This window comes from Malus sylvestris, chromosome 13, assembly GCF_916048215.2.
Source record: "Malus sylvestris chromosome 13, drMalSylv7.2, whole genome shotgun sequence".
In the NCBI taxonomy this organism is placed as follows: domain Eukaryota; kingdom Viridiplantae; phylum Streptophyta; class Magnoliopsida; order Rosales; family Rosaceae; genus Malus; species Malus sylvestris.
Window position 1 is genome coordinate 12,562,229 of NC_062272.1, and position 21,457 is coordinate 12,583,685.

At 40.0% G+C, this 21,457-nt stretch overlaps 2 protein-coding genes across 3 annotated transcripts; one reads left to right on the forward strand and one right to left on the reverse strand.

The window, feature by feature from the left end:
- Positions 1 to 2,675: 2,675 nt before the first annotated feature.
- Positions 2,676 to 4,802, forward strand: LOC126595658 (protein DETOXIFICATION 55-like). 2 transcript variants are annotated; one of them, XM_050261956.1, is made up of 3 exons: positions 2,676 to 2,868; positions 2,985 to 4,519; positions 4,580 to 4,802. In XM_050261956.1, exons 1-2 carry the CDS (start codon positions 2,821 to 2,823, stop codon positions 4,491 to 4,493), a joined length of 1,557 nt encoding a protein of 518 aa, XP_050117913.1. In that variant the 5' UTR covers positions 2,676 to 2,820; the 3' UTR covers positions 4,494 to 4,519; positions 4,580 to 4,802. The 2 variants fall into 2 exon arrangements, with proteins under 2 accessions (XP_050117913.1, XP_050117912.1); XM_050261955.1 differs by having other exon boundaries at positions 2,677 to 2,868; positions 2,985 to 4,802.
- A 3,283-nt stretch (positions 4,803 to 8,085) lies between these two features.
- On the reverse strand, positions 8,086 to 9,211 carry LOC126595253 (uncharacterized). The gene is made up of 2 exons (XM_050261612.1): positions 8,885 to 9,211; positions 8,086 to 8,778 (listed from the first exon to the last, which is right to left on the reverse strand). Exons 1-2 carry the CDS (start codon positions 9,209 to 9,211, stop codon positions 8,086 to 8,088), a joined length of 1,020 nt encoding a protein of 339 aa, XP_050117569.1.
- Positions 9,212 to 21,457: the final 12,246 nt, after the last annotated feature.

The window sequence follows — 21,457 nt, forward strand, 5'->3', positions numbered from 1 at the left end:
TACTCCAACAAAAGTGATCAATAAAAATTGGTCTCCACTGGAAATGGTTTTCCCCCGAATCAAACATAAATTAAAAAAATAGAAATCGATTTTACTAGATAGACTATTCTATATCATAGCGTTATTTTTCCAGAATCACATGTTTGAGTGATGAGAAACTCTGAGTGGTGTAGCAGTACTGGGCGAATAGTTCATTCAAGTAGGGTTTACAAATGAATTGTTAATTTGATGAATCTTTGATGTAAATTATATATATGTAAGAGTTCTAGTGAACTATGTTTTATTTCTATACCTATGGTACTACTATTGTTACACGTCATCATGTTGACTATGAGCGTATCTCGATATCAGGACATTTGTTCTGAACATTATTACATAAGAATCATAAAAACTGAAAATAAAAAAGGAAACAAGTTTGTTATCTCAAGAAATAACATTGTTAGATAAAGAAACACTTGAAAGAATGCTCAAGGTCTTCTCTGAAAATGAAGCAATATATCCTTTCTCTAGAGACTGATACAAGCTAGCCCATGTTAAAAAACGCAACCCCATATATAAAAAGAATACATAAAGGAATCCTAGAGATGATCCTAGCTAACTTAAGAACGTACCTAAAAGGTTTGTTTGAGGGAAAAGCGGATCACTCTTCAAAATAAAATCTTCTTTTTTAATAAGCCAACTTTTTTTCCGGATAAGTAATGCGTAATAACTAAGATCCTTTTCTTTTTCCTCAGTTAGCTATCAAACCTAGAGCTTGCAACAGAAGAAACTAAGAGCTAATTGATATAGAAAGGAGGGTTTGTTGTAGACTTGTAGCAACTTTAATGAACAAGCTGTGTGCTTCAAGAAGAAATGTGTAGGTTTGGCTTGTTTGGACTTATTTGGGCTTGTTTGATAATGCATGTGACGCAAAAGAAAATACCTCCATCACTACCTAAATTTTCTATATACTCTCTAAGTAACACATGTGCACATGAAGGCCACCTCGTGCACCAATTAACTTCATTGGGGCCATGCGATAGGAGATTGAAGAGGAAAGTGACCTAATTATATGTTAACAAATCATAAAAAAAAAGGTACAAATTATGAGTTTTCTTCAAGAAATCTAATCAGAATCAAAACTAACTAAAAGTTTCTTGATGATTAGATGTATTAGGTTCATATCTAATCCCATTATGCTCTTATGAGATACAATATACGGTGGTGCCCTCGTGGGAGTTATGTTTTGTATGTTTCAATTATTAGTTAATTACAAAATGCTTACTTTTGGAAGTACGAATTTAATTAGTTGCTAAATAAATATACGTGCAAGGTTTAATGACACACAATCTTCATCTTGTTGCCTGAAAATATCATAAATTCTGAGTTTCATGGATGAAACTTGAATAAAATTGTGAGTACTTTTTTGTTTTTTTTTTTTTTTTTTGTGGACGGATGAAAGTGTATGTACCTGTGCCCAAACTTAAAGGCACATAGCACAGCAAAGAGGACACGAACTTTAGCAAATATTCGCAAATAATGAATATATTTTAGTAGAAAGACTTGAAAAGTAATATCGAAGATATTAATAATAAGAATGTAGGAAATAGAAAGACAATGACAGTCACCAAATTGCCTCACATGAAGAAGGAATCGACCAGTATAAAGACTGGAGCTTGGTTTCTATTGGGAGAGATGGTGGATATGTTCTTGTTTATTTTGAAAACTGACAAAATGTGGTTAAAACAATAGGGGCGTGGGCATGACATGAGGACACGATTACTGCTTAAATATTCACATGGTTTAAACAAGGTTCATGTGCGCGCCTATTTTCATTCGGTCCCATGTCCCTCTACCTTTTAATGTTTGGTATTGTGTACATCAATATATATGTTGTTTAAGGAAAAGTGTTAATTGTTTTGTACCGAGTGCTAAGTCATCTTTTCAATATTTAAATATTTAATGATCGATAAAGTATCAGGTATTGTAAATCGATAACAATATATCAACTGATCACTAATGATCTCATATTTTTAACATATAAAACTGAAAGTGTTAAAAAGTATTATGTGACGAAACATGAAAAGTTTGCATATATAGTAGTAGAAAAAATTTTGTACCTAAGAGGCCACACATGCTCTCCCCATCACTTAATTCAAATTGTCTAAGTGTTTGACTCAAGTGAGGCCAAATTAACACGTTAGGTGGATCCTCCCCTAGATGTTATAGAATCATGAGAAAAAATTATGGTAACATGAGTCATTTGGTGTATTATACGCATTGTGATAAGGTTGGACGATATGATTGATATGTATCACTTGTAGAGCATATTAATATAACAAAAATTAAAAACAAAAATAAATAAATCCACATAGTTGATAGAATAACAACTCCACGTAGCAGTACTTTGGGTATACCAAAAAATTGATGACAAAAGCATTGCATAAGAGCTTTTAAGTTTTTCTTTTCTTTCTAATACAAACAATAGACTATATCATCTAAACTAGAAGGAAAATGATTTAAACTTCAATGCAAAAGAAGAGTACACGTACTCTAACCAACTTAACTAAGCCCAAATCTGAAATAACTTTTAAGTTAAAAGTGCTCTCATTCTATCAAAAAGTTGTACCTTTAGAAAGACAACTAAAGGTAACTACCGGAAAGCAAACGAAAACTTGATAAAACCCCTACTGGCAGAACTACCATATATCGATCCTTATAAATACCTAGCATCAATAATTTCCCAAGACAGTTGCCCCTCTTTCTCCGATCACTCTCTATCTCTCATAACACAAGGAATTAAGCAAGCAGCCTAGAACAAGTAAAAGAGAAACAAAGGCAATGGTTGAAGCAGCAGAGCAATCCCAAAAGTACCCGACAATGGCAGAGGTACAAAATCGCACAAACATTCAAAGAATCTTCTTCATCGCATACTATCATAAATTAATTTCTATTGATTTTTTTAATTCATTTTATGAACTTTTCCAATCTTGAACATGTTCTAGGTGGTGGAAGAACTTCACAGAATGACACATATTGGCTTCCCAATTGCGGCCATGAGTTTAGCGGGTTACCTCAAAAACATGGTCCTAGTTGTGTGCATGGGAAGGCTTGGAAGTCTTGAGCTAGCAGGCGGGGCTTTAGCCATTGGCTTCACCAACATCACTGGCTACTCAGTCCTCTCTGGCTTGGCCATGGGCATGGAGCCTCTATGCAGCCAAGCTTTTGGTTCACAAAACTTCTCCATAGCTTTCCATACTTTACAAAGAACTATTCTCTTATTGCTTCTCACTTCTCTTCTAATTGCTTTGCTTTGGTCCAATCTTGAACCTCTATTGCTCCTTCTCCATCAAAACCAAGATATAACAAGGATTGCAAGCTTGTATTGCCAATTTGCCATCCCCGATCTTGTTACCAATAGCTTTCTTCACCCCATACGTATTTTTTTACGTAGTCAAAGCACAACATGGCCATTGATGTGGTCCACTTTACTAGCAATCATTCTACACATTCCTCTCACAATCTTCTTAACCTTCACTCTTACCCTTGGGGTCAAAGGAATAGCAATTTCCACTTCTCTTACCAATTTCATAACTCTATTTTTTCTTGTGGGTTACATGGTCTATGACCATATCATGAAAAAGTCTTTTTATTGTTTGGTTACGGACCGGTGTGAACCCACTACTAAGTATGATACATCGCAAACATTGTACCAACCCTTATTACCTAAAAAAGTAGTACCACTTTCGTTGAGGAAAGTGCTAGGAGATGACGAATGGAGGATGCTAATTCGACTTGCTTTGCAAAGTTGCCTAGGAGTTTGCTTAGAATGGTGGTGGTACGAGTTCATGACAATTCTAGCCGGTTACCTTCACAAACCTCACATTGCCCTAGCCACATCAGCCATAGTGATACAAACCACTTCTCTCATGTACACATTGCCAACGACACTAAGTGCATCAGTGTCTACACGAGTAGGCAACGAGCTAGGGGCAGGCCAACCCAAAAAGGCACGTTTGGCGGCGGTGGTGGCGGTGGGGATGGCACTAGTGAGCCCATTGTTGGGCTTGTTATTGACCACTCTGGGGAGAGAAGCATGGGGCAGAATTTTCACAGATGATAATGAGGTTTTGGAGCTAACAATGGGTGTGCTACCAATTGTTGGACTATGTGAGATCGCAAATTGTCCACAAACTACAAGTTGTGGGATTTTGAGAGGAAGTGCTAGGCCAGGCATTGGGGCATGGATTAACTTTTATTCATTTTACATGGTAGGTGCGCCTGTTGCAATAGTCTTGACGTTTGTTTGGAGATTAGGGTTCAAAGGGCTTTGTTATGGGCTTCTAGCAGCTCAAGTTACTTGTGTGGTGTCTATATTAACAGTGGTCCATAAGACAGATTGGGAGAAAGAATGGCTTAAGACGAAAGAGTTTGTAGGAAAGAATAATGATGGAATGGCTGCATTTGCACATGCAGATGAAACAGTCCAATGTGAAGAGGGTGTTGCAAATTAGGAGATTTGAAATGTCCAAAGGATTTCGTGGGAAAAAATGTGTATGCATTTCACATGCATACCAAATAGATGGTTGAATGTGAAGAGACTAGATGTTGGTGTTTCTAAAGAAGTAGAATATTTTGCATGCTGATTGATCGATAGAAGAACAATCGCACAAATAGTTCCCATTATTCCTTGTAATTTACGATTTGTAATGTTTTTGCGTTTGCTGTCCAGCTATTTCTAGGTGCTACTTGTTTTTAGTTTTACATGTATTCTTCTTGTACTGGTCATACAAATTTATATTATCTTATAACTTTGATCTTTACATGTGTATCCGATTTTAGGGTGGAAATTAGGCTTACTAGCTACCATTACAAAAAACTTAGGTTTACAATCATAGCTCAACTCTAACTTGGTCTAACTTGGCGATTCGATTGTTTCTGGTATGTCCATATTCTTTAGTTTAAAATTTTCTGAAATTTTTTTTATTATCTTTATTATTACATCACAGGAATTAAATTCTAAAATAATTATAACCTTAACTCATTACCTTACCCTTCTCCACGCTTGAGCTAGCCTCAAAGATGTTATTTAGAAAAACTATTCCTTTTATAGCACATAAATTTTTCATAAGGCATTTTTTTTTTTTTTTTTGTCGTCAAAATGATAAAAATTTATTAAAGCCGACACTTATATCAACTGCAAGAATATTAAATAAAAAACTCGGACCAATCTCATTTCAAGGGAACTCGCCACCATATTCGGTAGCAAACGAAACCATCTCGTGAGCAGCGAAGTTACATTCCCGGGGATGAACCCGAACTTAACAAAATCAAAATGTATAGCTAAAGTAACAACATCAAGCAGCGCCCTTTCTAATATTGCATCCCTTTCCATCTGTCTATTAATCATACGAATCAAAGATTGGGAGTCAGACTCGACCTTAACCTTTGTACAGCCGCTGTTTCTGTAAAATATCAATGCTGCCCTCACGGCAGCAGCCTCAGCAGCAATGGCAGAACAAAAATAAATTTCCCCACACCCCCAGTTCGCTTTAAAATCCCAGCAAAGTCTCTTAACAGCCACCCAAAACCACCCAACCTCGTCTTTGACTTCCAAGCACCATCGCAATTAATTTTCAAGGTTCCAAATTCCGACTTCTTCCAACCTCCCTGCACGCCCTTGCCGACGGAATACCTCCAGGATGACACGGTCCCTGGTTATCAATCTTAACCATCACATCTCTAAACTCACTCACCTGCCCCCTCCACAACTCCAAAGCCTCCGTTAGATTCTTCATAAGTTGTTAGATAATTACAGATCACTAACTAATCACTCACATTTTACTTTATGCACTCCCTGCTTTTTATGTAGTCTCTAAATTAAGTAACTAAATAAAATCAGGAGACATAATAATAAAACAGTGCAGATAAAAAAGGAATGCAGACATCAGTCCTTAGATAACTTAGTTTTTTTTTTTTTTAACAAAGGATATTATCTACACGGCTAATAATAAAACGCTATCTACAAAGAAGAAAATAGGAGCCGAACCATCCTAATATAAACCATTTCACCCCTGCACAAATCTTGAGTTCTATTAGTTTTGGGCTTTTAATCCTCAAGTCCAAATTGGTGAAGAAGATGGGCCTATGGTAGAGACCTTATTTTCCTACGTAACGTTTTTTTTTACATTAAGAAAGGTGACAACGGTAGGATTTCCTTGAAAAAACTCTCCCCTATGAGAGAAATTATCTTCCCTCGTTGACCCCTGTTTTTAGACTCGGCATTAATCTCTCTTTGGTCTTTTCTCTCTGTTTTCCTCCTTGCTTCCTATCTTATAACTATCTTCATCTTTGATTGTGGTCACTCTTATCGCTGATGAGTCTTTATATTTAAGGAAAACTAACGAAAATGGCTTGAAAATTTTGAGTTTTAACGATAAGAACAAAATATAGGGTAAAGTGAATAGTACTAAAATTGACTTTTTAGTGTAAAAATGTAATTTTTTGTTAAAGTGAATAGTATCGGAAATTTTTCGTTAAAGTTTCCTTATATTTATGGTTGTGGTTGTGATCGTCAGCTCACTTTGTCAGAGCAAAGTCTTTGTTGGGTTCATGGCTTACAACTCAAGCTCAGATTTTTAAGCAACAGTTGTTGTTCAGAGTCAAGGGTGGTGGTTTTTTTTCTTGTGGTTTTTGTCCATGGCAAAGAACCATGAGAAGGAAGTTTAATGTTTGTGGAGTGTCTCGTAGTAGTGTTTCTTTAACAATAGTTGCAAGATCATTAAACCGTGTTGCAGACTTTTTCTTGCGGTGTCTTTAGTAGGCTAAGGATCAATTGTATTGTATTTTGGATAAGATTGTAATTGTGAAGTTGTGATGTTTTTTTTTTCACCAATGTAACCTCTTGGTTAAATTTGACGTGCATGACCTTTGGCGCTCTTAATAAAGTTTCATTTGAAATCTCAAAGGGGAAAAACAAATAGTGGCATACCACGTCAACCAAATGAAGTCATGCCATGGTTAAAATGAGAATAAGAATACTTATTTCTGATTCTTGAGTTTTTTGTGTTTACTAAAGTAATCATATGTTAATATTTGGGAAAATTATGAACCAAATCAAGCAGACGGGGTTAGTGATCCGATTTCCTTTTCTATTACTCCCTTTTTTTAATTTCCTGATTCCTTCTCTCATTTTAATTAAATAAACAGGTCATCATTGTTTCTTTCTTTTTTTGTTTATGGATGAATATTTTCCCATTTAGCTACCATTCAAGTCTCAACCGAATAAATGTCGCTTTTTCCTTTTTTCCCTTTTTTTCTGTTTAAGGGCGGGCAAACTGATGAAGACGATGGTGACTGGTTTGCAGAGCTTGCACAAACACTGGGTCTGGGGCTGCTTTTAGGGTTTTTTTTTTTTTTTTTTGGGTCAATAAAATGATTAAAATGAAGAAGCTGCTTTATAGTTTTGCTTTCTATTATGCAGGCCATCATAATGGTTCATTGAAAACCACCATTGAAAGCCACATAAAGGTAAACTTGACACTTGACAGTGGAGGTAGCTGGGAATGTAATCAAATGCTGTCCTTCCTGAAGGTGTAGGAATAATTAAGAAAAGAAGATGCAAACCCTAGCATGAGTCCAGAGTATATAAATGGAAATTTTTGAGCCTATATTAACTTCATCGAGTTTGTTTTCAAAAAATTATTATCATAATGACAATGTTCAAAATATTCTCTTTTTTTTTTTATTTGATTCAGAAAAATGTCAATCCTATCAACTTTGTTTATGTTAGGGATTCCAAGAGTAACCTAAGATTTAATAGAATAAATAATTTTTTATCAAGAGAATGAAGATTCGAATTCGGGATTTATTCCACTATCGATAAAATAACTTCTTCTAGCCCAAGAATTTGGGCAAAAATTAGGGATATATAAGAGATGCACAATGTTTTTTTTTTTTTTTTTGAAAACAAGTACGATATTCATTTCATAAGAGGACAACGTACAAAAAAAGGAAAAGGGTGCTAACAATGGGCCTCAATAAAAACCTTCCGAGCAAAAGCCTGAATGAAGGGAAAAAGAGTGTCCCGCACCAACGAATATACGATTATAAATTATCCTCCAAAATAAGATCAGAGATTACATCAGGGGGTTCTTCAAACCACAAAACTGGTTGTACCAGATAATGACCATGACGAGCTAATCTGTGTGCCACTGCATTAGCACCACGTCGCACAAACATAGCCTTCCATTGTAATAACCTCCTTGTATCAGTTAATATATGGCCAAGGGGACCATAATTAACCTCCGAGTTATTTTGGATAGCAGCTATTACCAGTAATGCATCTCCTTCCAACAGCACTTTCGCCCTACTCCATTTCGGAAGAAACAACGCAGCCTCACGGGCAGCAGCAACTTCAGCCATTAAAGCCGACGTAATCCCCTCCAGTGGCAACGCCATAGTAGCAACAAAATCCTCATCCGTGTCTCGGATAATCAATCCAGCTCCACCTCTGTTATTCGGCTCATCCCATGCCCCATCAAAATTGCATTTTAACCATCCTACCTCGGGCCTCCTCCATTTATCGACTTCAACAACCTTAGGCTTCGGCTGGACCACATTCCATTTCTTAAACTCCAACAACCAAGTATGCGCTTGAATTTGGAGGTCCTGAGGTGGTAAAGTTGAACCCTGCCATAATAACTCATTACGAGCTTTCCAAATATTCCACATCAACATAAGAAGTAGATCAAAGCTCTCCCTGGACATCAAAGAAGCCATTTGAGCTACCCACATCTCCTAGTTGCATCGGATTTAGACCCAGCAAACTAGCAAACCATGTCGCTCTAGCATGGGGGCATCACAACATAACATGCTCGATCGTTTCAGGAACAATCCCACAGACCACACAACAATCATCCTGTACAGCCTTTTTCAGTTTCAAATTAGCTCTAGACGACAGAGCATTTAAACAACCCCTCCATATGCAAATTTTGATCTTCTCTGGTACCTTAGCACGCCATAGTGCCTTCCATAGGAATTTAATCTCTGCTGGCATCTCAGACCCTACTGGAACCTCCCTACATATGTCACTACAAGTCCGAGCTACAAAATATGCACTCTTTGTCGTGAATACTCCTTTAGGGTCTTTACACCAGAACAACTCATCAGGCAGGTGAAAGAAACTCAAAGGAATACTTAAAATAAGATTGGCCTCCTCGGGAAAGAACATTCGAGAAACCACCTACATATTCCATCTCAAACGATCCACCTCCATCATCAAAGATCTAACAGTAAGATTAGGGTGAACTCCGAGAGGTACCGGACTCAACACCTTGGCATAGTTCTCTCTTGGCAACCAAGAATCCCCCCTGATTTTTATGTTCAAGCCATCACCTACGCGTCATCTAGCTCCTCGATGGATCAAAACTTAAGTTGCTGCAATCCCCTTCCCATAAAATGAGGAATTGGAATTAACTGGGGCATGTAGAAAATCCAAACCTTTGAAATATTGAGCCTTAAAAACTTGGGCAACCAGAGACTACGGTTGTTTGATAATACGTCACCCCTACTTAGCAAGCAAAGCAAGATTAAAGGCGTACAAATCCTTGAAACCTAAACCATCCTCACTTTTTGGCAGACACATTCGTTGCCAACTCACCCAATGAATGCTTCTCTTACCTACCTCTTTCCCCCACCAAAATTAAGCAACCATTTGATTCAGTTCCTGACAAAAGGTTTTTGGAAGCAAAAATGTATGCATCGTGTATAACGGAATAGCCTAGGCCACGGTTTTAATTAAGATTTCTTTCCCCGCACTACTGAGCAGACTCCCACGCCAACCATTAAGTTTTTTCCAAACAAATAAAGTGCTTGACTGAAAACTTGTTCCCAAACAAATAAAGTGTTTTCACCAAAACCTCAAAAAATTGTGATTATAATCATGTTTGGCAAAATAATTTAAAAATGTTTATGTGTTCAAGTTCTTTTTCAAGAAGCACTTGCATTTTTATTAAATTTCGTAGTGCTTCCAATAGAATTGATGATACTAGAAGTGCTTCTGAGTAGAAATTATTTCAAAACAAGGTTGAAGAATAAGGGAAGTGATTTTTGCACACTCATTTCTCTTCATGCACACCTTATTTATTTAATCAAAGTGCAAGTCTTTAGTTGGCTATACTTTCCTAGAAACTGTATAAAACGTGTTGTAACATTTAGTCTTCAGTTTCATTAGTCCAAAGTTTTAGGTCTAAGTGAAGAAGACTTGGTTTGCACGGCAACATCATTGAAGCTCATTTTGTGGACTTCTTAGGGTAAAAATCATACGCATTTGTTTGTACCATACTTGACCAATCCCGAAACTACTGAGCACCGGTCAACGTTATACCGTCAAGGACCTAGAAGAGTTTCCCTCCAACCAGGAGGCCAATCATAGCGCGACACGTGTCGACATCATAAACCAATCACAACACGACATGTGTCAATGTCAGAATGAAACTAGAAACTCTCTTCTATAAATAGAGATCATTCTCTCACAATATTTCCTAATGTCATTGGTACTAAATCATTCACTTATACTCACTAAATGAGAGCTTGAACCTATGTACTTGTGTAAACCCTTCACAATTAATGAGAACTCCTCTACTCTGTGGACGTAGCCAATCTAGGTGAACCATGTACATCTTGTTTTGCTTCCCTGTCTCTATCCATTTACATACTTATCCACACTAGTGACTGGAGCAATCTAGCGAAGGTCACAAACTTAACATTTTCTGTTGTACCAAAGTCCTCACTAATTTTGTGCATCAACATTTGGCGTTGTCTGTGGGAACGACACTTATTCCCACTCTCTTCAGCTTTGTTAAGGTGGTTTCCACCATTCATACACTTTCTTTTGACCAGGCATCCCTCTCCAACATGGGGAGCGAAGGAAGCCACAGCACGCAGAATGACACCCATCTTGCACTTGGTGCGAGGCAACGAAAGAATGAAGGAAAAAGGGTTGCTCTTCAAGCTAAAGTCGATGAGCTAGAAGCTCAGAACAATAAGATAGCAATGAAGAATGAGGTCCTCCAGGAGCAGTATGAGAAGCTCTTTGAGACGCTCCACGAAACTAGGCGTACTCAAACACGCGAGCTCGTTACCCCTGTGGACATCAACCATCATCTGGGTGCCCCCCAACACGGAGGGTCACCTTCCTTCCACATGGGTATCCCTGATGAGGAGCGAGCTAATCATCAGAACATTAATCAACATGAGACTTTTCTCAACCCAGCTGCTTCGACCCGAAGCAGGAGAAGTGGAGGAAGACACCTCCTTACAGAATGAGTGGAATGCTCGAAAGCCATCTTTCGTGACTGTCGAGATTTCCTAAAGCAACGTCGAGATAATCCCATCCATGTAAGCTCGAAGATCAATGACCCAAAGGTCTCTGAAAGACTCGGTCCCCTCTCATATCCCAGGCCGGCTACCAATTTGGGGAAAGGGCAACAAGTCCTAGAGAAACACGAAGGTATAGGGGACTCAGAGATGTTTCGACAGACATACCTTGGAAGTCAGTACGGCGAGTCCAGGGAAAAATCACATGTTCTTGATCAAACCTTCATACTTCCAAGAGGAGATGGAGATTTATGAAAGAAAGCTCCAGTGGTACATGACTCCACTCAGGACCCTCTTGTCCTACAGCTTCTTAAGGAAATAAACAAGTTGAAGGCTGAACAACAAGCTGAGATACCTGATTGGAACCAACCTAGGCATGACCCTCTTACAAGGAGGATCCTCGACACCCCCTTCCAAGCAAAGACAAAGTAGAAGCCTGGCTTGCAACTCTATACTGGAAATGAAGACCTGATTGAACACCTTAACCTTTTTTATTCCACCATGGCATACCGGATACACACCGACGAAGAGCGATGTCTTCTCTTCCCCTCTACCTTCTCTAGTGGAGCTCTAAACTGGTATTGCAGTCTTCCACCTGAGACAATAGACTCATTTGAGGAATTAAGGAAACTGTTTGTTTATCAACACATTTTCTAGACCGATCGCTTGCACTCTGCGGATGACTTGTACACTATTTACCAGAAGCCAGACGAGTCATTACGTATGTATGTTGGCAGCTTCAGCTATAAGTATTTCCGTTGTGCTAAGGCAGACGACAAGACTGCTCTCAAAGCCTTCACGGCAGGCTTACGTGACTGTTTCTTTAAGTACATGATCAATGCCAACACTTAAAAGACTTACTCTGAAGTGATGGTCCAGGCTTATAACCATGCATCCACCGAGGCAATGACATATCAAGGGAAACATCCCACAGCCACCATTTATCAGCAAGTAGGGAGTGGAAGCCAGATCCAACCAAATGAGAATACCTCGACCTTCCAAACTGCAGCGGTGCCTCCTCCTGCCTTACTTAATACTTCGCCAAGTCAACAGACATATCAATCTTAGGGTAAAAGGAAAGATTTCCATCCTCAATAGTCTCATTTTAGTAAAAGGAGTAAGGGACACTATCGCGATAACCAAGGGTATCGCCACGATAATGCCCCCCCCAGGCAGTCAACAAGTGGGCCAAGCACATGTCAGGGCAGGCCCTACCCCGAGGTATGAGACATACACACCTTTGAACGCCACATGCGTGGCCATTTACCCCAGCATAGCACACCTGATACCGAAGCCAATGCCGAGGCAGTCAGGTTACAAGCTCATGAAGAACATGGGCATATTTTGTTTCTACCACGAGCATAACGACCATGACGGCGAGAAGTGTGTCACCCTTCGTGATTATATTGAAGCTTTGGCACGTGAAAGAAAAATTGATTAATTCCTCCTTCACCCTCCAAGGGGTAACCGTAACCAACGCCAGGTGAATGTGATATATTCCATAAGTGGTGGCACACCCATATCCAAATCTTCCAACAGGGCCATGAAAAATAGTGAACGAGCGTTAAGGTCTGGCCACCAAGTGTTTCACATGGAAGACATCAAGGGAGGCAAGTATCAAAAGCCTAACTGGGATCTAATATGTTTCTACCCTAAGGAAGAAAGAGGTATCATCTACCCTCACAACGACCCACTGATCGTGGAAGCTCACATGGCCAACTTTCAAGTACGACGAATCATGATAGACACGGGGGCTTCGGTCAATATCATGTTTGCTGAAGCTTTGAAGGCACTTAATGTAGCTGAACACTTGTTCGATCACTCGATTTCTCCTCTGATAAGCTTCTCCGGTGATATCGTGCAACCTTTGGGGAGCATACACTTATCTTTCACCATTGGTACAGGCCCTTACACAGCTACCATTACCACTAACTTCCTAGTGGTTGATTGCCTAACGGCATATAATGTCATCTTGGGACGCACAGGCATCAATGATCTCAAGGCCTCGATATCCACACATATGTTGTTGATGAAATTTCCAACCCCCTATGGTAATGGTTACGTCAGAGGAGATCAACTTAGTGCACAATCATGCTACAACACTTCGATCAAGCAACAACACCTGTCTGTGCCCAAGGAAACCCTTTCTATACATGACCAAGTCATAAAGACCAGCCAAGACGAAGCTAACTTGGATCTTCACGGTGGCAACAGTCAACCCGACGATCCTCGAGATGACTCTTTCACCCAGCAAGCACAACCCGTTGAAGAGTTGGAGAAGGTCTCTATCTCAAAAGATTATCCGGATCGCATGGTGAAGATTGGCACCACCTTGTCACCACCCATTCGGTTGACATTGATCTCTTTTTTGCAAAAGAACACTAAGGTCTTCGCCTGGTCATACAAGGACATGTCAGGTATCTCTCCCGATATCATCTGTCATCGTTTAAGTATTGACCCCAAGACCAAGCCAGTGAGACAGAAACGAAGATCCTATGACGCTGAACGGTACGAGGCAATGAAGGCAGAAGTTGAAAAACTCAAAGGCATAGGCTTCGTCCGCAAAGTCAATTATCCAACGTGGGTAGAAAATGTTGTCCTTGTTAAGAAGAATCCGACCAAGGAAAGTCTCCTGCTCCAAAAGGTCTTGTGAAGAATGTGTGTTGATTACACCGACCTAAACAAAGGATGCCCAAAGGATAGCTTTCCGCATCCTCTCATAGACGGACGTATAGACTCTACAGCAGGGTGTGAACTTCTGAGCTTTATAGATGCTTACTCAGGATACAACCAAATCCTCATGAACCCTTCGGCCTAAGAACACACAGCCTTCACTACTGACGGGGGACTATATTGATATAAAGTCATGCCCTTCGGCCTAAAGAATACAGGAGTGACTTATCAGAAACTGGTCAATTCAATGTTCGTCGAACAGATTGGGAAGAGCATGGAAGTTTACGTTGATGATATGCTAGTCAATAAACCCCAACAAATGTGCCTTCGGCGTAGGCTCTAGCAAATTCTTAGGCTTCATGATAAGTCAATGAGGCATTGAGGCTAATCCGAGAAGATTAAAGCAATCCTCGACATGAAGGAACCAGTAACTTCAAAAGACATCCAAAGCCTCACTGGCAAGGTGGCAACCTTAACTAGATTCATCTCTAAGGCCACAGACAGATGTGCTCTTTTCTTCAAAGCACTTAAGAGAAGTAAGAAGTACATTACATGGACTGATGAACGTGCTGAGGCATTCAATAACCTCAAAGACTACATGAGTAAAGCCCCTCTACTCTCCAAACCTGAGGTTGGTGACACTCTCATTATCTATCTGTCGGTATCGGCTTCAGCAGTAAGTTTCGTTCTTATTCGAAATGATGGTAATGTCAAACGGCCTGTCTACTACGCTAGCAAGGCCTTACAAGATGTGGAGACACGATACTCCAACATTGAGAAATTGGCTCTAGCATTGGTCATGTCTGCTCGAAAACTTCGCCCTTACTTCCAAGCACACTTCATCATCGTGCTTACCAACCATCATCTTCGATATATACTTCAAAGTCCTGACACTTACGGGCGAATGATCAAATGGGCGATATCATTGGGTAAGTTTGACATCTCCTACCAACCAAAGCCAGCTGAGAAGGGCCAAGCAGTGGTAAATTTCATCGCCAACTTCACATATCCTGTTAACATTGTTTCTACACCTAAAGAACTGGCTTCATTACCCTCGGAAGCTTAGAAAATAGAACCAACCGCCCCAGCATGGAGTCTATATGTTGATGGCTCGTCCAACCAACAGGGTTATAGAACAGAACTAGTCCTTACGACCCCTAACAAAATGGCGATGGAGTATGCTCTTCGTTTCAAATTAAAGGTGTCGAACAATGAGGCCGAATATGAAGCCCTCCTAGCAGGCTTACGTTTGGCCAAACACCTTGGGGTTAAACGAATTCATATCTTCAGTGACTCCCAATTGATGGTTAACCAGGTCACCAACAACTTTGACGCTAATGATAGCTCAGTGGCATTATATCTGGCACAAACACAATTATTGCTCAAGCACTTCCACTACCAGATCACCCAAATTCCTCGGGCGGCAAACAGTCATGCAGATGCTTTGGCTCACCTCGCCTCAGCGGTGGAAGACAAGATTGGGAGAAAAATTCAGGTCGAATTGTTGGCATCACCAAACACCATGGTTGCAGAAGTGTGCAACTTACAATAGGGGGATAGTTGGATTACCCCGATTTATAGATTCTTTGCTCATGGCACCCTTCCAAATGATAAAGTCCAAGCTAAGCAGATTCGATACAAGGCTACCCATTACTTGATCATTAATGACCAACTCTACAAGCAGGGCTTTAACCTATCATACCTAAGATGCCTTACGCCCGCAGAGGCGGAAACTGTCCTTCGGGAAATACATGAAGGAGTTTGGGGAGATCATGCTGGATCTCGATCCCTAGCACACAAGGCTTTTCGCCAAGGATATTACTGGCCAACACTCCACCAAGATGCCATCAGAATATCCCGCTCATGTGATAAGTGTCAACGTTACGCAACTATTCCTCACTCCCCTCCCGAGCCGCTCACTCCTATTATCAGCCCTCCGCCCTTCACCCAATGGGGACTTGATTTGATCGGCCCAATGCCTGCAGAGAATGGCAAGGTTCGCTATGCAATCGTTGCAGTTGACTACTTCACAAAGTGGGCCGAAGTATAAGTTCATGAGGTTCTGTTCTAAGTTCAACATCAACTTATGTTTTGCCTCTCCAACTCATCCCCAGTCTAATGGACAAGTTGAAGCCATCAACAAAAATCAAACTAACTTTGAAAACCAGCTTGGACAAGGCTAAAGGTTGTTGGCCAGAATTTGTACCCTAAGTTCTTTGGTCATACTGCACTTCGTATCGGACATCAACAAGAGAAACCTCATTCTTACTTGCCTTTGGTACAGAGGAAGTTGTCCCAATTGAGCTTGAGCGAGCAAAGTTCCGAGTCTAGAACTATGTGCAAAGCGAAATTAACAAACAACTTACCCTCAACTTAGATCTAGTTGAGGAACACAGAAACCATGCCCACTTAAGGAATGTCGCCTACAAGCAGCGTATCTCCAACTACTATGACTCAAGGGTCAAACCTCAAAGTAGGGGACTGGGTATTGAAGAAAAGATTACTCTGCGACAAAGTCCCGAGTGAAGGAACACTTAGTCCAAACTGGGATGGACCATTTGAAGTTGTTGGCATCAGTCGCTCTGGCTCCTACAAGCTTAGAAGTTCCAATGGCAAGACAATTGACCATACATGGAACGCTGATCACTTGAAGTACTATTACAAGTAAACTCACATTGTACAAGTGTTAAGCTTCAGCCATTCGACATCCTATGTAACGAAGACTATTTTGCATGAATTCAATAAAGATGTGATTTAGACAACTCGGTCCTAATCCTCGTACATTCCTAGCAATGAAACACTCGGGTTCAAAGCTTCAACATGAATGCTTCCAACATGAAACAAAGTCTAAGTATATGTCAACAAGACTATACAAATAAACGAACAGCTTCACAGTATATTTGTTCAATCATACATTCCAACACATTCATACATAAGCCAACTGTGCTTTGAAAGGGTTCAACATACTTTGTGTCATTCGACATTTGCTATAATGTGCCTAGACACCTTGCCCTTATTCTCACCAACAAGGTGATGAAATGTGAATAATGAACTCATCTTCATGCCACCAACCAGGTGATGAATTGTACAACCCATACTCTAATATCATTTGGTAACTTGCCATTCATGCCACCAACCAGGTAAAGAAGGAACTCATCCTCGTGTCACCAACCAGGTGATGAAATGTGATGAAAGGTGATAAAGGAATTCACCTTCGTACCACCAACCAAGTGATGAAAGCAACTCACCAATCATTCTACCTACCAAAAGACGAGTGGTACAACTTGTACATGTGAACTCCTAGCATTCACAAATAATCAAAAACCCTCAAGCTTGACAACTTAACTAGGGGAGCACTTATGCCCAACAAGAGTTATAGCCACCAACAAAGTCTTATTGCAAGCCAACAACAACTTCAGTGCATGGCATATGAAGATCAAGCTATTCAGCCCTCTTGCATCTGCTTCAGACATTTCCCATCTGTGACAATGCAAACACTACAACTCGTAGAAAGCTTCACAGTCTTGATCAAGACAATGTGAAACAAAACCAATTTATGGTGACAACAAGAGCTTCATCAAATGAGTTCAACCACAATTCTCAAAAGCTTCACACACTCTTGATCAAAACAGTGTGAAGCAAAACCAATTTATGGTGCCAACAAGAGCTTCATCAATGGAGGGCAACCATAATTCTCAATAGCTTCACACACTCTTGATCAAGACAGTTTGAAGCAAAACCAATTTATGGTGCCAACAAGAGCTTCATCAAAGGAGTTCAACCACAATTCTCAAAAGCTTCACACACTCTTGATCAAGACAATGTGAAGCAAAACCAATTTATGGTGCCAACAAGAGCTTCATCAAAGGAGTTCAACCACAATTCTCAAAAGCTTCACACACTCTTGATCAAGACAGTGTGAAGCAAAACCAATTTATGGTGCCAACAAGAGCTTCATCAATGGAAGGCAACCATAATTCTCAAAAGTTTCACACACTCTTGATCAAGACAGTGTGAAACAAAACCAATTTAGGGTGCCAACAAGAGCTTCATCAATGGAGGGCAATCACAATTCTCAAAAGCTTCACACACTCTTGATCAAGACAGTGTGAAGCAAAACCAATTTATGGTGCCAACAAGAGCTTCATCAAAGGAGTTCAACCACAATTCTCAAAAGCTTCACACACTCTTGATCAAGACAGTGTGAAGCAAAACCAATTTATGGTGCCAACAAGAGCTTCATCAATGGAGGGCAACCACAATTCTCAAAAGCTTCACACACTCTTGATCAAGATAGTGTGAAGCAAAATCAATTTATAGTGCCAACAAAAGCTTCATCAATAGAGGGCAACTACAATTCTCAAACCTTCAAAGCAAAGTCAAGACTGTTCGAAGCAAATTCAATTTATATGGTTCATCCAAACCTTCGACTACTACAAGGTGTGGCTTGCATCACAATCTCTTACTCAACAGTGTGGAAGCAAAATTTGTATATGTTGTCTCTCCCACATTTTCAAATTTATAGTTTCCCAAAAAAAAAAAAAAGGAAATTCAACAAAGCTTCATCAATGGAGGACAACTACAAATTCTCAAAAGCTTCACACTATCTTGATCAAGATAGTGTGAAGCAAAATCAATTCGTGGTACCCAACAAAGCTTCACCACAAAAGCTTCATCAATGGAGGACAACTACAAATTCTCAAAAGCTTCATACTGTCTTGATCAAGATAGTGTGAAACAAAATCAATTCATGGTACCCAACAAAAGCTTCAACTCCAAAGCTTCACCTACAAAAGCTTCGACTCCAAAGCTTCACCTACAAAAGCTTCACCCACAATAGCTTCACCTGCAAAAGCTTCACCCATAAAAGCTTCACCAACAAAAGCTTCACCCTCCACAAAAGCTTCACCCATAAAAGCTTCACCAACAAAAGCTTGACCCACCACAAAAGCTTCACCCACAAAAGCTTCACCCACACAAAAGCTTCACCTATAAAAACTTCACCCACAAAAGCTTCACCCACCACAAAAGCTTCACCTACAAAAGCTTCACCCATAAAAGCTTCGCCAACAAAAGTTTCACCCACAAAAGCTTCACCCACAACAAAAGCTTCACCTACAAAAGCTTCACCCATAAAAGCTTCACCAATAAAAGCTTCACCCACCACAAAAGCTTTCACCTACAAAAGCTTCACCTATAAAAGCTTCACCTACAAAAGCTTCACCCATAAAAGCTTCACCCACCACAAAAGCTTCACCTACAAAAGCTTCACCAACAAAAACTTCACCCACAAAAGCTTCCCCCACCACAAAAGCTTCACCGACACAAGCTTCCCCCACAAAAGTTTCCCCCACCACAAAAGCTTTACCCACAAAAGCTTCACCCATAAAAGCTTCACTAACAAAAAGTTTTACCCACAAAAGCTTCACACTATCTTAGTGTGATGCAAAATCAATTCATGGTACCCAACAAAGCTTCAACCTGAAAGCTTCCCCTACAAAGCTTCACTTATAAAGCTTAAAATATATATATATATATATATATATATATATATTCGGAATTTTGAAAATTCAAAAATTCGGAATTTCAAAATTTTAGAAATTCAAAAAAAAAAAAAAAAAAAAAAAAAAAAGCCTAGGCCTCCTCTTCTTTGGGCCTAACAACTTTCATAACAAATATATATGAAGGAGAAGTTTTGGGCTACCACTTAGAAAGGAAAATGGTGAAGTTTTGTTACTTTGGAAACTTGGCTACTAGCAAGACACCTCATTCGTCAACTCCCTCGATCGGAGACTTGGGAAACTCCTACCATATGCTACTACACCTTAATACTCGGAAGTCTCACGACCACTCAGTGACTTGGATTTTTTCAAGTCTCCAACTGAGAAGTTTTCCTCACTCGGGAAATTAAGGGAGCACTACCTCAACCTACATGCTTCACTCACAAAGCTTCAACATACAAGTTTCAACAAAAGGAAAAAATCAAAGAACTTAGTGAATAAGGCCTTGGTGTATTTAACACAATACGTTGAAATGAAGCAAAGCTTGTTTATTGATATCTCCGATAAGTTACAAATATGTACATATACATGAATCAAAATAAACAAATAAAAGGGAGCTTTCACAAAGGTTGCTCAGGAGAAGTCTCAGCAGTCGGCAGAGCCCCAAAACAAAGAGGCACTAGAGGGTGATTATTCGGAGCCTCAATACTAGGCAGAACCCCAGAAGGAGGAGGCCCCAAAGGTTGATCATTTGGAGCTTTATTACGCGGTACAGCCCCAGAAGACGAAGGCAATAAATGCATTTGGAATAAACCCACAAACCTTTGATGATCAAGTAAAATCTGACCATCCGATTCCTGCACCTGGTCGAGCTTCCTCTTCATGTTTGCAGCATAGTCATGTGCGAGCATGTGCAATTGTTTATTCTCATGCTTGAGCCCTCTGATCTCCTGTTTGAGACTTAGCACTTCAGCCGCCAATGATTCAACTTGGCGGGTTTGAGCAAATAGGCGTTGGGCCATATTAGACACAGAACCTGCACACTGAACACTGAGAGTCAGAGAACCCTTAACAGCTAACTCATCAGACCGTTTGGAAAGTAGTCTGTTATCTTTGGGAGTGAGAAGGTTTCTGGCCACCACCGCAACGGTCATATCATTCTTCATCACAGAGTCCCCAACGGTAAGATGACCAATAGGGGATAAGAATGATGGGCGCCATATGTTGTCTTGAGAAGGCATGGCTGCCTCTTCACCAAAGTTCAAGTCAAAACGACGGTCGGATGGGCCAGACATTCTCAGAAATGATGAAGGAGAAATGAGGTGCAATAAATCTCTGAAGTAAGGGGAAAATTCCTACAAGCAATAACTCTCTGAATGTACTTATTGCACACAATTGGTGCCCTTTTTAAAAGAAAGAGCAACAAGGCAGTTAGTTTAAAAATCGAAAAGGTACCACTCTCCGAATTCCAAAGAGGCACCACTTTCCACACGCAACATCAGCTCATCAGGTACCACAGATAACTTTTCCAAAGATCTCTGACAAAATTTAGACACATAAATTTGGAAGGTCTAACTACCCTACTATTACCCACAAGGGTAAAGGAACAACAACATTGCTTGATAACTAGAAAGTCCCAATGTCTGTAGTCCCAATGTGTGTCAACCTTCGTGCTCCATGGCAAGGCAGACTGGTAAAAATGCCTAACCTTTACTCACATTCGAGAAAACACTCCCAACAAGATTGTTTGCTCAAAAATCGAAAAGGCACCGCTCTTCGAATCTCGAGAGCCAAACTCCCAACAGGATTACGTGCTCAAAAATCGAAGAGGCACCGCCCTCCGAATCTCGAGAGCCAAACTTCCAACAGGATTACTTTCTTAAAAATTAAAGAAACATTGTTATCCGAATCTCAAGAGTCAGACT

Coding starts and splice junctions, on each gene's coding strand:
- LOC126595658 (XM_050261956.1), top strand. CDS start 2,821: ATGGTTGAAGCAGCAGAGCAATCCCAAAAGTACCCGACAATGGCAGAG. Junction 2,869..2,984: donor AGTACCCGACAATGGCAGAG/GTACAAAATCGC, acceptor AACATGTTCTAG/GTGGTGGAAGAACTTCACAG.
- LOC126595253 (XM_050261612.1), bottom strand. CDS start 9,211: ATGTTCTTTCCCGAGGAGGCCAATCTTATTTTAAGTATTCCTTTGAGT. Junction 8,779..8,884: donor TACAGGATGATTGTTGTGTG/GTCTGTGGGATT, acceptor CGATGCAACTAG/GAGATGTGGGTAGCTCAAAT.